We start from the raw sequence: 12,856 nt of genomic DNA on the forward strand, positions 1-12,856 counted from the left end.
CTTTTTGTCTCTGACGGTCCCTTCGTATCCGCATTTTCTCTTCTCTTTGTTTCTTTTCTGTTCACAATACATATACACAAACTTTTCTCTCTCTATACTTTCTTTTTAAGATATTTTTTACCAAAAAATATTTCTTATTCCAAAATTCTACGTATATATACAATGTTATATTTATAATCTTTATCAAAATCTTCAGATTGCATTCCATATAAATATATATATATATGTATTGTGACACACACACGTTCTCCCTGTCTCTCTCATTTAAATATTAATATTTATTGGAATATATAATAGATTTTCTTATATTTTATAATTTTGTTATATATTAATATGTAAAAATAATTTTATATATATATATGTATATATATCTTAATTCGAAAAGAATACAGAAAACGTGGAAATAGAGAGAAATAAACTCTCTGTTTGTAATACAAACATTTACAGTACGCGTATATTTTAGGAAATATACTTCAGATTATCGTGGATTTTGATATCGCAATCTTCGTTATTATTGAACGCGAATTTGTTCATATTCGGAAACGCGTAGCATGAGCCGGAAGAAGTAAATAAACGAAGCGAGAAGTCGCCTAGCGAGAGTTACTCTTTGGAGAAAAGTGAATTGAATCCAGTCGATGGAGCGGGTAGGTGAGAGGAAAGATGCTCGGAAAGAGTCGACCCGGACCGAGAAGAGGGACGAGAAAGGGGGAACCGTTCTTCCCATCCCCTCCTCCGCGAGAGAGAGGATGGGCGCGCGGGGATGGCACGGGACGAGATTAATCTCTTTACGGAGAAACAGAATGAAAAATAACGAAGTATAATATAAATTAAACGGTGCAGCAAATAAAACTACCAAAATGCGTATTAAATGAGTCTAAAAAATTACATTTCTTTAAAATTCTTTTTATCAATTTCTGTCTCTCTTTTCCTTTCTCTCTTTTTTACATTATGTGATAATATTACTTCGTGAGTGTTGTTCAACAGCATTACCGTTACTGGCACGGATTAATTTAAGTCGAGGTTTGTGACTTGAGTTAAGCGTATTTTAATTTTATAAAATTCTGGAACGCGCCAGGTTTACACGCGCGTTTTTTTTATACACGAGAACACGCGAATAGATTCGAGGAAGAGAAATGAAGAGAAAATAACGATATCTCTCTTTCTCCTGCCTCTGAAAATTTCCCAATAGCGATTACAATTCGTGTATATATCGATTTGTTAATTTTTGCGGCGCGAACGAGCGACACGGTCTGATCTAATTTTGCAATTACGCGTCATAAAGAAGAATAAATTTGCGGCCGGTCTCGAACGTTCGCGAGCGGTCCCCCGCGTTCAATAATGTTTTTTCATTCTTTACGTTAGAATTTAATAATAATGCGATATCGGATCTATAACACGTATATTGTGCGTGTCTCTGTGTATGCGTGCGCATGCGTGGTTCGTATACGATATACCCCCTCTGCCTTCTCTTTCCCCTTACCCCTCGTGTACACGCTCACACACAGTACCTAAACCGACAATACACATCCCTCCTCCTTTCTCCGCACATTCACTTCCCCCGACCATGCACGATTGGGAAATCGTGACTGCAATAGCGCGTTGCATTATCGGCGCGAAACTGCATGTAAATGCAAAAATGACTCGGATGAGATAACGTCGTGTACTCGGTAGTAGGTATTAAAAACCATTATAATTTCAGATTTTTATTCTTTCTGACGCGCGATAATAATCTGCACTTTTTATTTTTAATTATTTCAAACACCTCGTTGATCACGGACGCTAATCTTTTCCGTTTCTACAATATTTAAAATTACCAAAATGTTTCATCGATCTCAATCAATGCTCAATAATCATAAATAAAATGCATCATAAGTGTTGCATCATGAGTCTTGTTATTTTGGCGCGCATCTACACTTGGTATTTTATTGTTATTTTCGTTGCACATAAGATCGGAATGTACGCAAGCGAACCTTAAAATCCTTTCGTTACGTTCTTCGGTGTTGACAATTTTGCGCGGCTAATGTCGCACCGGCATTAAAGCATTATATTCTTTCTCTCTCTCTCTCTCCGTTGATGCTGCTGCCACAATAGAGAAAATCATATAATTTTTAAAATTCCGCTCTGTTATTAGTTTCGTAGGCGTAGGTCACTCACGTGACGGTGTAAACTTTAATGAAGATAGTAATTCGCGATTTACGTACTCGCGAAGCCGGCATGACGAAGCCGCTTTGTAACACCGCCGGTCACCATATGCGACTTGAAAAATCTCTCGTCCCGGAAATATAAAACCTTGGTCATGTTGGGAATCATTCAAAAATTCCAAGAATGATGCGAGGGAGCGCGATACCAGATAGATTTCAGTAAATGTTTACAATATGTTTTTATTCCACGATTATCACCGCGTCAAAGATGACTCAAATGTTTTTCACGAATTTATACACTAATCTCTTCTATCTTTTTTGTGTGAGTTTACTACATTATTTTATAAACTTTTTGTGATTTTTTTTTAATTTTGATATATGTATTTATATTTCGAGGCAAACACATTGGCTTTGATTAATTTTCTATGTAAAAAAAAAAAAAATAATTCTTTTTCTCAAATTGCATTAATTGTTTAGTTTATTCATACTCGCTGCAAACGCTATCACGTATAATATCGTTAAAGCGAGTGTTACGTAAATGAAACGCTGTTTGTCCGCCTTTATTAAATATTTTACAAGTGCGAACGTATATAAAGAACATGCAAATTGGAAACGCAACAACAATTTTCCAAAATATAAAATAATATTTTATGAAATGTTATTTTCGCCTGCAAACGAGGAAAAAAATTTAATATAAAATGCATTTGCGACAAATAAATTGAAAAAACGCGAATGTTTTTTTTTTTTTTTTTTGAAGTAATTATTTTTTTTTATATTGAGAAGTAATTAATTTTTTTTATAACAGATAATCTTTTCCTGCTCGTGCGTAATTATATATATATATTTAAACTAGTTTATTGAGAAAACTTGTTAAGCCTGTTTATCATATACTTATCATCGTCTAAATACATAGATAATCAGCAAACGGTAATCTATGTCCTGATAATGCTACGTAATGATGTTGCATTTTTCCCGTACCTGATAAATGTGGAAATAAACATTGATTAAGGACCCGTTGACCAAAACAGGAACCTAATTTCGTACATTTCAAGAACCGGTTTTATTTTGGATGCCATCGTCAAGGTGACTTTTGATCTGCAAGATGAAGATCTCTTTCTCTCTCTCCCCCCTCTCTTGTGTGTGTGTGTGTGTGTGTGTGTGTATGTGGGGGGGGGGGACGGACCGATTTATTTACCGAAGCCCGGATATCTTTTATTGCTGATCGACGCGATGCGTCTCTCACGAATGAGAACCTTCCGCGGGAGTAACGACGATAGTGACCCTATGCTGTGTAATAATAACTCGATGAGAACGATGCCAAGGGGCTTTAGCGGGGAAACGAGAAAGAACGGAAGGAAAGGAGGCAGGAAGAGGGACGACGATACGGTCGGCAAGAAAACGAACAGTACGAGCGCAACGCGTGCTTTTGAAAGGCACGATATATACCGTGTCTCGCGTGTTCCTTTTTTTTTCATACGCGAATCCTTTGAGCATTTTTCAATAAATCTTTCTTTAACTCTTTGATGTAGAACAAAATGAAAACATTTTCAATTTGCTTGTAAAATTCAATAATTTTCATTACATATGTATTGATATCTCTTTCAAATATATTTAATTAAGTATTAATAATTCAATTATTTGATTAAAATCACTATGAAAGAGATAATAGGAGTAGATTGACAAGATTATTTAAATACATGTATTGGTAAGAAAATTATATCATAAAAATTTTAAATTTTTTATGAAGGAATGAAAATTTTTTTTTTATAGAAAATTAAACTTTTAGATAGACAGTATATATATAGAAATCTTAATCATATATATCGATACGAGCAGATTTTGCCTTAACAGAATATTGATTCGAAGATTTGTCTTAAAGGTACACATCAAAAATTGTAAAAGAATACGATATTTAAAATTTTTATCAGATATTTTACTTTCAAATTAAAAAATCTATAGATAAAAAAAAAAATATGAGAAATCTGAGACATCCTATACATTCTTGATGCGCGCGAGTGTTACACGTCCCTGGCAACCTTCAACGAATCAGTTTTCAGTTGCGCTCATTTTAACAATCCTGCTCTTGAGATATAATATGATATTGAAATATAATATGATATTGAAATATTTATAGTACCTATAATAACCTTGTTTCCTATTTAAATTTTATTTTGTCTCGAAATGATTACTTCTTCTAGTGTTTGTTTTCTATCTTTATTTATTTTTCCAATTCAGAAACGGAAGTACAAGAGTCCATTCGTTATCGATAAATGACTTATTTATCATGCGCGTTCAGTGAATAATTTGGCTTATCGATTGATACAAGAACCAGACACACACGTCCCGATAAAATATACATTGACGAAATGTGTTTGCTGGCTTCACACAATCGATTTCTGGATATACTAGGTTCCTACAATATGTAGTTCAATGTAGTTGCGGATATAACCAGAGAAAAATGAAGCATTAATTCTTTATTTAAAATCTTTCGAGCCATTACACAATTTTGCATATCCACAGCATACCTACAAATTTACGAAATTTAATTTAATTCTCTTTGTGTGAATTTAAATATAATATTTATTCAAATTTCCACGCGACAAACGCATACATTTCTCACAAACATATGTTACATTTATTATTAATACCGTATTATGCTTGCTGCATTCGCTCCCTATCTTCTTGATATGTGCCATACTTGCTCGGAATATCTAATGTAGGGTTTCTTTGCAGAACATCGTTCGACCGCGCGTAATTGATTCGTAGCACGCACAAGGGATAAGATATAGATCGATAACAAATACAGATAAGCAAAAATCTAGAGTGCGAGAGAGAGATATATATATATATATATATATATATATATATATATATATATATATATATAAAAAAAACTATAATATAATAAAAGTGTCTTTGATTCTGATGTATTTGTAGAGTTCAGTGTCGAAAAACAAGCTAATAAGTAATCTGTCGACGTATAAATGATTTAATGAAATTGATGTTATGAATTAAATGGGAAGATAATTTAATTAATTTGTGTAATATATTGTACAGAATCGCGCAATAGGGATCGTGCGAAAGTTATTTCGCGGTAACATTGCGCATGTTTCAAGAAACGTACAAATATTGTATAATGGAAAACAACCAATTTAGATCTTTATCGGATGATTATGTTGAACGACAAACCTCGTAGCTAGTATTAATTACAGGATACGCCAATACATACAGCCGCACTTGAGCGAAATAATGTATTGCACATACATGATGAGCACGGTGGACGAAGCTTATATGTATATATAAATGAAATGCACGTTAACAACTACATATATGTATAATATATCAGAATTATAAATATTAGATAATTACAAAAGTTTTCGGTTCGATTTTCGATAGCTATAGTTGACATCATTAAAAATTATGATAATACTGTTTATTTAAAATATTTATGTAATTTTTATTGTGTTGAAGAGTGACAGACACTTTAGCTGTCATTTAAGCAAGGAATTATCTTGCTTGGAATATTTAAGTAACTGAAATAATCTTTGAAGATAATTGCGGGGATACAAATTCTGCATTTCACATAGGATTATTTAAGTTTTGAAATAATTTAAGCGTTTCAATTATCTTTCATAGCATTTCCAATGTGTATAGAGAGAAGACAATAAGTAGCAAAATAGTAGGAAATAATTTGCAAAATTTGGACAAAATAAATTTAATTTTTTCGATCAATGCTCTGGTTACTTGGATTTGTGATGATTTCGTTTGCAGTTTACTGAATTCAAATATACGAATTTATACACATGAAAAATGTTAAAAAATTGTGTAAATTTCTGAATATTGAACATTCAAGTTCAATATATAAATATATTTATCATTTTATTTAGAAACTGACTGCTTGATGTTTCATTTAAAATCAAACTAAAAATTTTAGCCATCCAAGAAATAAAAATATAGATTATATATATATATATTTATTAGCAAAACTATCCTCTATATATTGTTAATTTTCATTTTCGACACACGACATACGACATTCGCCCAAATGAGATCTTTAAATGTCCGCGCGCATACGAGCGGCTTTGTGAGGTGATATGCGTTGATGAGTCAAGTGTGCCTATCCGTTGATTCGCTTATGTATGTATGCGTGACGTACCTGAGTCAAATTCCATGTATATTAGGTCGGTTAGTTGTGCGCGTGCACGCGTGTATGTTACTCTCGCTCTCTCACATACACTCGTGCGCGCGCGACAACCACTACACACATACACGAGAGGGGAACACGTATGGGACCCTCCGCGTTGACGTGTGTGCACGTGCAACGCGGGTTAAAGGTACTCTCACACGATACAGTTCACGGAAGTTTTTAATTAAAAACTGGCGTCGAGATATATCCACCATCTTCATTTCGGAAAATGAGACAAAAGTGGAGCATGTTCTAGCTTATCTTTTGACTCGTTATGTTAATTTATGAGACGTAATTTAATTCGGACGGACGCGTAAACGTAAATGAAATATTATATCCCCGATGAAATATTGCTCGCATTAGTAAGAATACTTAATTTCGATGTCATAAAAATACGACTGCATATCTAATCAATGTGTAGTTAATGGCTCGTATTTTTATTTCGTTGCGACACACCTTATCATTTACCTTTAGCACAATTTAGAGAGATTATAAAGCTGAAGTGTTTGAAAAAAAATATATATAATCTTTTTTCACGCGTAGAATAATATTATAAACGAATAACAGCGTTGTCATATCGAACATCAGCTCGTTCGCTTTCTGTTTGTTGGATTCTCGAATCTCATTATTAGCAGCACAACGTCATTGAGTCTTCGAATGTTTCTTAATCTTCTAACCGCGATGATTCATACGATGTGTGATGGACGCTTTAAAGCGGTTAGTAAAACTCATTCGCCGCTAGAGGAAGAGAGAGAACGCGGTGAGGAAGCGAGCACGAGCAAGACAGCGCGACGGGTTCTAGAGGAATATTATCGGAAAGAGAGACAGATGGGCAGGAATATAGACACAGTAACAAGGAGGGAAAATGGAAAAGGGAGATCGAGAGGGACGGTGGCTTGGCGGCGGACAGCTTCGTATATATGCGATTACACGCGGCGAGGGTATACAATGACCGGGGCGAGGGGAGGGGGGGAGATGAGCGGAGGGATGGGGTGCATTGCCCTATATCCCGTCCTTTTTTCGATCCCCTGGGTGCGCGGCCACGTTTTTTCCTCACTGACCCGCCGAGCGCGTGCGAGATCTTTTTACTCGAGATATGAACGAAGCTATCCGATTCGCGCACGATGAGAAAGGTTAATTATATAATGCAAACGTTGCGTTTCGCAATCACGAGCATCTCAAATGTCAGTCGACGATGCGTGGGATATGTTAAATATTTTACGATTTTGACGATTTTCCGATCGCGGCGGAGCTCCTCCCGAGATACGGATATCGTGATACAGTAGTGCTGCGATTGCAATTTGTAATTAGTGTCGTGCGATTTTTTTTTTTTTTTTTTTTTTTTTTTTTTTTTCTTTGATGCCCGCTCGCGCTTCCGTCGCCGATAAAAATATTTTAATTATCGGCGTTTATATTCGTGTCTTCTCTCGATAATTAGACGATTCCGATGTATCGTTCGTTATATATTTCCGGCACAGTGCGAGCTATTACATAAAAACCATTAGTACAGTACTATTAAGAGCCATCAGCAGTGATTTATTCGCATTATTCTAGTCGTTTGCATTTACTAATTTCGCGCACGATCTCGTTCATCGCCTTTCTACTCTCTTCGTCGTCCGCCCCCTCTTTTTGCATGTTTAATGAATACAAGTTCGCATGTACAATGAAGTACTGCGTAAGTGATACGGCGACTGTTCAGCATTTTCATATCTTCTAATCGACGAGTGCATCGGCATAACAATGAATCTTTGAATATGTATAATATTCACTGCTGTGGGTTATTCGTATGTTCGATTAATTTTGCATCAATTAATTTTAATTTTTCTTTAGCACGCATTTTTGTATTTCAAACAACTGCAAGAGAGATATAATCAGAGTTTCAAGGAGAGAGAGAGAGAGAGAGAGAGAGAGAGAGAGAGAGAGAGAGAGAGGGAGAGAGAGAGAGAGAGAGAGAGAGAGAGAGAGAGAGAGAGAGAGAGAGAGAGAGAGAGAGAGAGAGAGAGAGAGAGAGAGAGAGAGAGAGAGAGAGAGAGAGAGAGAGAGAGAGAGAGAGAGAGAGAGAGAGAGAGAGAGAGAGAGAGAGAGAGAGAGAGAGAGAGAGAGAGAGAGAGAGAGAGAGAGAGAGAGAGAGAGAGAGAGAGAGAGAGAGAGAGAGAGAGAGAGAGAGAGAGAGAGAGAGAGAGAGAGAGAGAGAGAGAGAGAGAGAGAGAGAGAGATATATACATATATATTATTCTACTCAGTGGCCTTAAAATGTTACGTGACGCATTTTTTCTCTCTCTCCCTCTGACTCTCGTCGCCTCCTCCTCCTTCCCCTCCTCTCTCCTCGCTCCTCTTTCCTCCCGCCGACCGTTTTAGCGAGTGTTTCTGTTGCAAGAGGAAAACAGACAACGATCATTATATAAAGCTGCAGAAGTTCCGAGCGTAATGTTACGGTATATTCTCGACGGATAACGCATTATTAAGAAAGATAACTATTATCTTTGCGCGCGCCGTATATATAGTGGCGAACAAGAATTTCTTGGATAACTTTATACTCGATATACTTTTTAGTTATCTATATTTTTGAAGAGGCAACAATTCCGTTTGCTTCATTCCATTTATTTATGTAGATATATATTTATATATATATGTGTGTGTGTGTCGTTCTTTTAATTAAAAAAAAATAATTCTCATCAACGTTGTGACATTTTAAATATGCGCTATATTCATGCTTGCTTGTTTTTTGCACGCCTGCTCTTTTAGTAAAAAAGTAATCAACAATGAGAAAATTGACGGCGTTACAACAACTCTCGCGATGGATATTTATTTACCCGCGATGGAAGCGATAGATTTTTACGAAAGGAAAAGCGCACGCACGTTTGATGAATAATGCATGCGTGGCATTGTGCGTTGACGCGTGGTGAAATATTTAGCGACTTGCGAGAGGGTATGTATAATTGACACGTCTCGATAAATAATAATGACAAAAGCCAAGATTCGCACACATTTGTTCCTCACGTTTATATATGCGTAAGCGTGGGTATGGGTGCGTAGAGGGAGGAGGGGGAGAATGCGTGCACGCGTCTCGCATCGATGCACTTGTCCGTGTTGATAAAAGAGCGTGGTAGAGATGCAATAGCGATATCAATGACGAGTAAGTTTCGCGTGCGGTGCAGAGTGGCGGAGAAACGAGATTAACTGCTATAAATACCATTCGCCGGCTGATCTTTCGCCCGCTCGCCGGCAGATCGGACGAACTCTTGGCCGCGACTGTACTCTTAAAACATTGGAAATAGTTATGGCAGCGGTGCTCATTCGACATAGCGGCCGTCGTTCCGATGCCATTATTGATTCAATTATGTAACGCGGGCTCGATTGATAGCGCGAGGCGATGTCGACGTCGCTCGCTTGTCGATCTGCGCAGTAATGAGCGACTTAGCGACAATTTTGCATATCGAAGCATACTCGAGACTCGCTCGTTCTCGACAAGCGTTTTGACTGGCTAACCCGGGCGTGCGACCAACATGACCCAATATCGAATTCATTTAATCGACAATTAAAGGATCTTGTTATTCGAGACGAGTCTTTCGGAATCATCTTCCTCCGTGAAATCGATACATTGCCAAACTGTGCTTCCCCCCCCCTCTCTCTCTCTCTCTCTCTCTCTCTCTCTCTGTCTCTTTCTTTCAAGTTACAAAATAAAACAATAAATCAAAAGAGAGAATTTTATCGACTTGAATAAAATTTGTCGAGAGCATTTTACGTGAATATTCTCGAGCATCGATCTTTGCGCGCCTGTCTCTTTTACGTCCAAATCCGATCCATTTGAAATTTCGCCCGGATAAATAAAGCAAAGGGAGTAATGGACAAGTTTCCGCTGCAAAGCAGCAGACTGCGTACAGTCTGCCTCATAAGTGTGATCGCACCTTTCATCGTGTTTTTTCTCTCTCCCATCGACTCGACATCGAGTGTTTTGAATTACAAAAACGATCCTTTTTCTATAGCTCGCGTAATATCTCATCTATCGTTCTATACGGTATTTAACATTTGTAGCCATTTGAATCTATTGAAAAATGTATGAAGCAACAAAAAAATGATATATGGCATTTACATCTTTGCAAACTCGCGTAAAAGTGACGAAACTATATATAAAAGATCAATTAATTCCGCTGGTAGAATATTTTCAAATTTTAAAATGCAACCGGAACGAATTATTTTCAGAGTTCGCGTCGACAATTACAGAGTGATTTTCGGTGATTGATATGTACGTGGAATAACATCGATGCATTCATAAACACATGCATTCGTGCGCGAGAATTCTCCCGCATTCAAGTACCTTATGGAAACCGGTATTGCTGCTCTCGCGTGTTTCCTTAATGATCTATGTTGACAGTTTGAATCTTATGTTAGCAGGAAGAAAAGAGACAAGAGCAACGTAAAAGACTCGGACGCAAATCGCGTGTGTTCATATAAAAGATCCATCGAGAATTATACGACGGACTGTACGCGCCGCGTGCACGGTTCGTTTGCTCTTTCGTTTGCGGAATTTTTTTCAGGAGCCGGATAATAAACATTTTTCTCATTGAATAATAAATAGTTTTTCTAGGGCAACGAGGAGAGAATACTACGATGTAAAATTCACGTCACTTGTACGTACCATTCGCGAGAGTTTCTCTTTTTTCCATTACTTTATTTATCGTTTTCTTTTATTTTATGAAAAAATACAGATTAAACGTTGCGTTCTTTTCATCAAACGAGTTTTTCGTTCTTATCGAATATGTCCTCTTATCCCGATGGCAATTAATTAATTTTTTACACGCGCTTTTAAGCCTTTATTATTTGCGGTCACGAGTCCGTCACGCTCTATCGATTTTAATCGCGCCCGTTTCACGAGTCGAAAATCCACGTGCCACTTTTAACGCAAAGATTTCCTACCCATTCTGCATCGGTTTATCCCGCGTTGCGTATGTGCGTGCGCACGCATGTGTAACGGTGCGAATGTGCATGTGCTTTGTGCCTCGCACTGCAAATACTCTCTAGGGAGGCGTAACCCTCCGCTTTTCTGCGGGATCATCCCCTGCCGCCGCCACGAATCTTTCGCGGTGGTCCTATCCGGGGAGATGATATTTTAAAAGCCGACTTGAACGAGTTTTCGCCGGTTTCGAAAAATGTGCTCTCTTTTAATCGAATAATCTTTAATTAAATTACTCAAATTGTCGATGCACGAAAATATGCTCTTTGCCGCGTTAATACATTTTATTTTAATAGAAATATGCACCTGTTTATCACCCGATTAATATTGCAGGGTAATACGTTGCAATATTCAAACGCATTTCTCATTAAGTATTAATGTGGGGTAATTATAATATTAATAATAATACGAGAATAATTATTAAATGGCGTATATGCCGCAAGCGTATTATTAGAAGTAACATTGCACGGAAATTATACAGAGAGAACATATTTTACATGAACTTTTTTTCCATCGTTTATATACGTTCGTAATTTTTTTGAGAGAGAGAACATATAATTTAAAGATTTTCATAGATTTTTATAAATAAATTATTTTCTATGTTTTCAGTTATTGGGCGGTGCTTGCTTCAGCCATGGCCCTTACACATTTTATAAAGCGGTAAGGATAGGTAACGGTCGCGTCCTTCGTCTCGGCAGTTTCTTCCTAACGAAACTGTGGAGCGATGCTGATCTCGTCAGCATCGGGGAGCTTCAGCTGCTGTGGATGGACAGTCGTGGACCGAATCAGCCTTTGGCGTCTTTACGGCTTTATTTCTTACCTGAGAACACGCCGGACGGAAGGAGGGATACGCACGGAGAGGTGAGTTATCTTAAAGATATCTGGAAACGAACGAGGACTAGATTTTTAGCGAATTTTTATATAGAATGTTTCTCTGGTACAAGCGGGAAGAAGGTGATTCTATATGAAAAAATAAGTCGAAAATGTAGAATAATATTTTTTGTACGAGGCTTTATTTTTGAGAAAAACGACTTTAAATATTCAGATATCCGTGCTATGTCTGGTCTCAACAGTGCTTACTATACGTTATCTTTGCACACATTTGTGTTTACAAACAATGTTAATATCAAAGGATACTTCGGGGATACATAATAAGTCAAGATGTGTTTACTTTTTAAGAACTTTGTTTTATTAATTCAAAAATTGTTGGAAGTGTTGCCCGTTTTGCCGTATACATAAATGTATTCTTGTATTTTTGTACGAATTTTTGCCAGTATATTTTGTGTTTTTAAGAGTTCGAAAACTAAACTTATTTTTTATTTCAATTGTTAGACTCGTAATATCATCACGATAGCATGCATATCTGACGAATATTTAAAGTCGTTTTTCTCAAAAACAAAGCCTCGTATAAAAAAAATATTATTCTATATTTCCGACTTATTTTTTCATATAGAATCATCTTCTTCTCGCTTGTACCTCCAGTTCCGAGACATTCTGTATATATGGCCGTAGGGCAAACAGCGAAAATGTATTACTTTAATCGGATGTTATTTAATTACTGTTACTTAATTACTG

General features: G+C 36.7%; 1 protein-coding gene across 2 annotated transcripts in view; it reads left to right on the forward strand.

Moving 5' to 3' along the window:
* LOC115239780 (rho GTPase-activating protein gacJ-like) overlaps positions 1-12,856 on the forward strand; it is a 149,476-nt gene that overhangs the window by 15,335 nt on the left and 121,285 nt on the right. For both annotated transcript variants that reach the window (XM_029814492.1, XM_029814493.1), the window contains exon 2: positions 11,891-12,142. In XM_029814492.1, the coding sequence (XP_029670352.1) occupies positions 11,891-12,142 (252 nt within the window). The remainder of the gene's footprint in view (positions 1-11,890; positions 12,143-12,856) is intronic.

The sequence above is a fragment of the Formica exsecta genome, unplaced genomic scaffold (assembly GCF_003651465.1).
Source record: "Formica exsecta isolate Colony F162 unplaced genomic scaffold, ASM365146v1 scaffold394, whole genome shotgun sequence".
In the NCBI taxonomy this organism is placed as follows: domain Eukaryota; kingdom Metazoa; phylum Arthropoda; class Insecta; order Hymenoptera; family Formicidae; genus Formica; species Formica exsecta.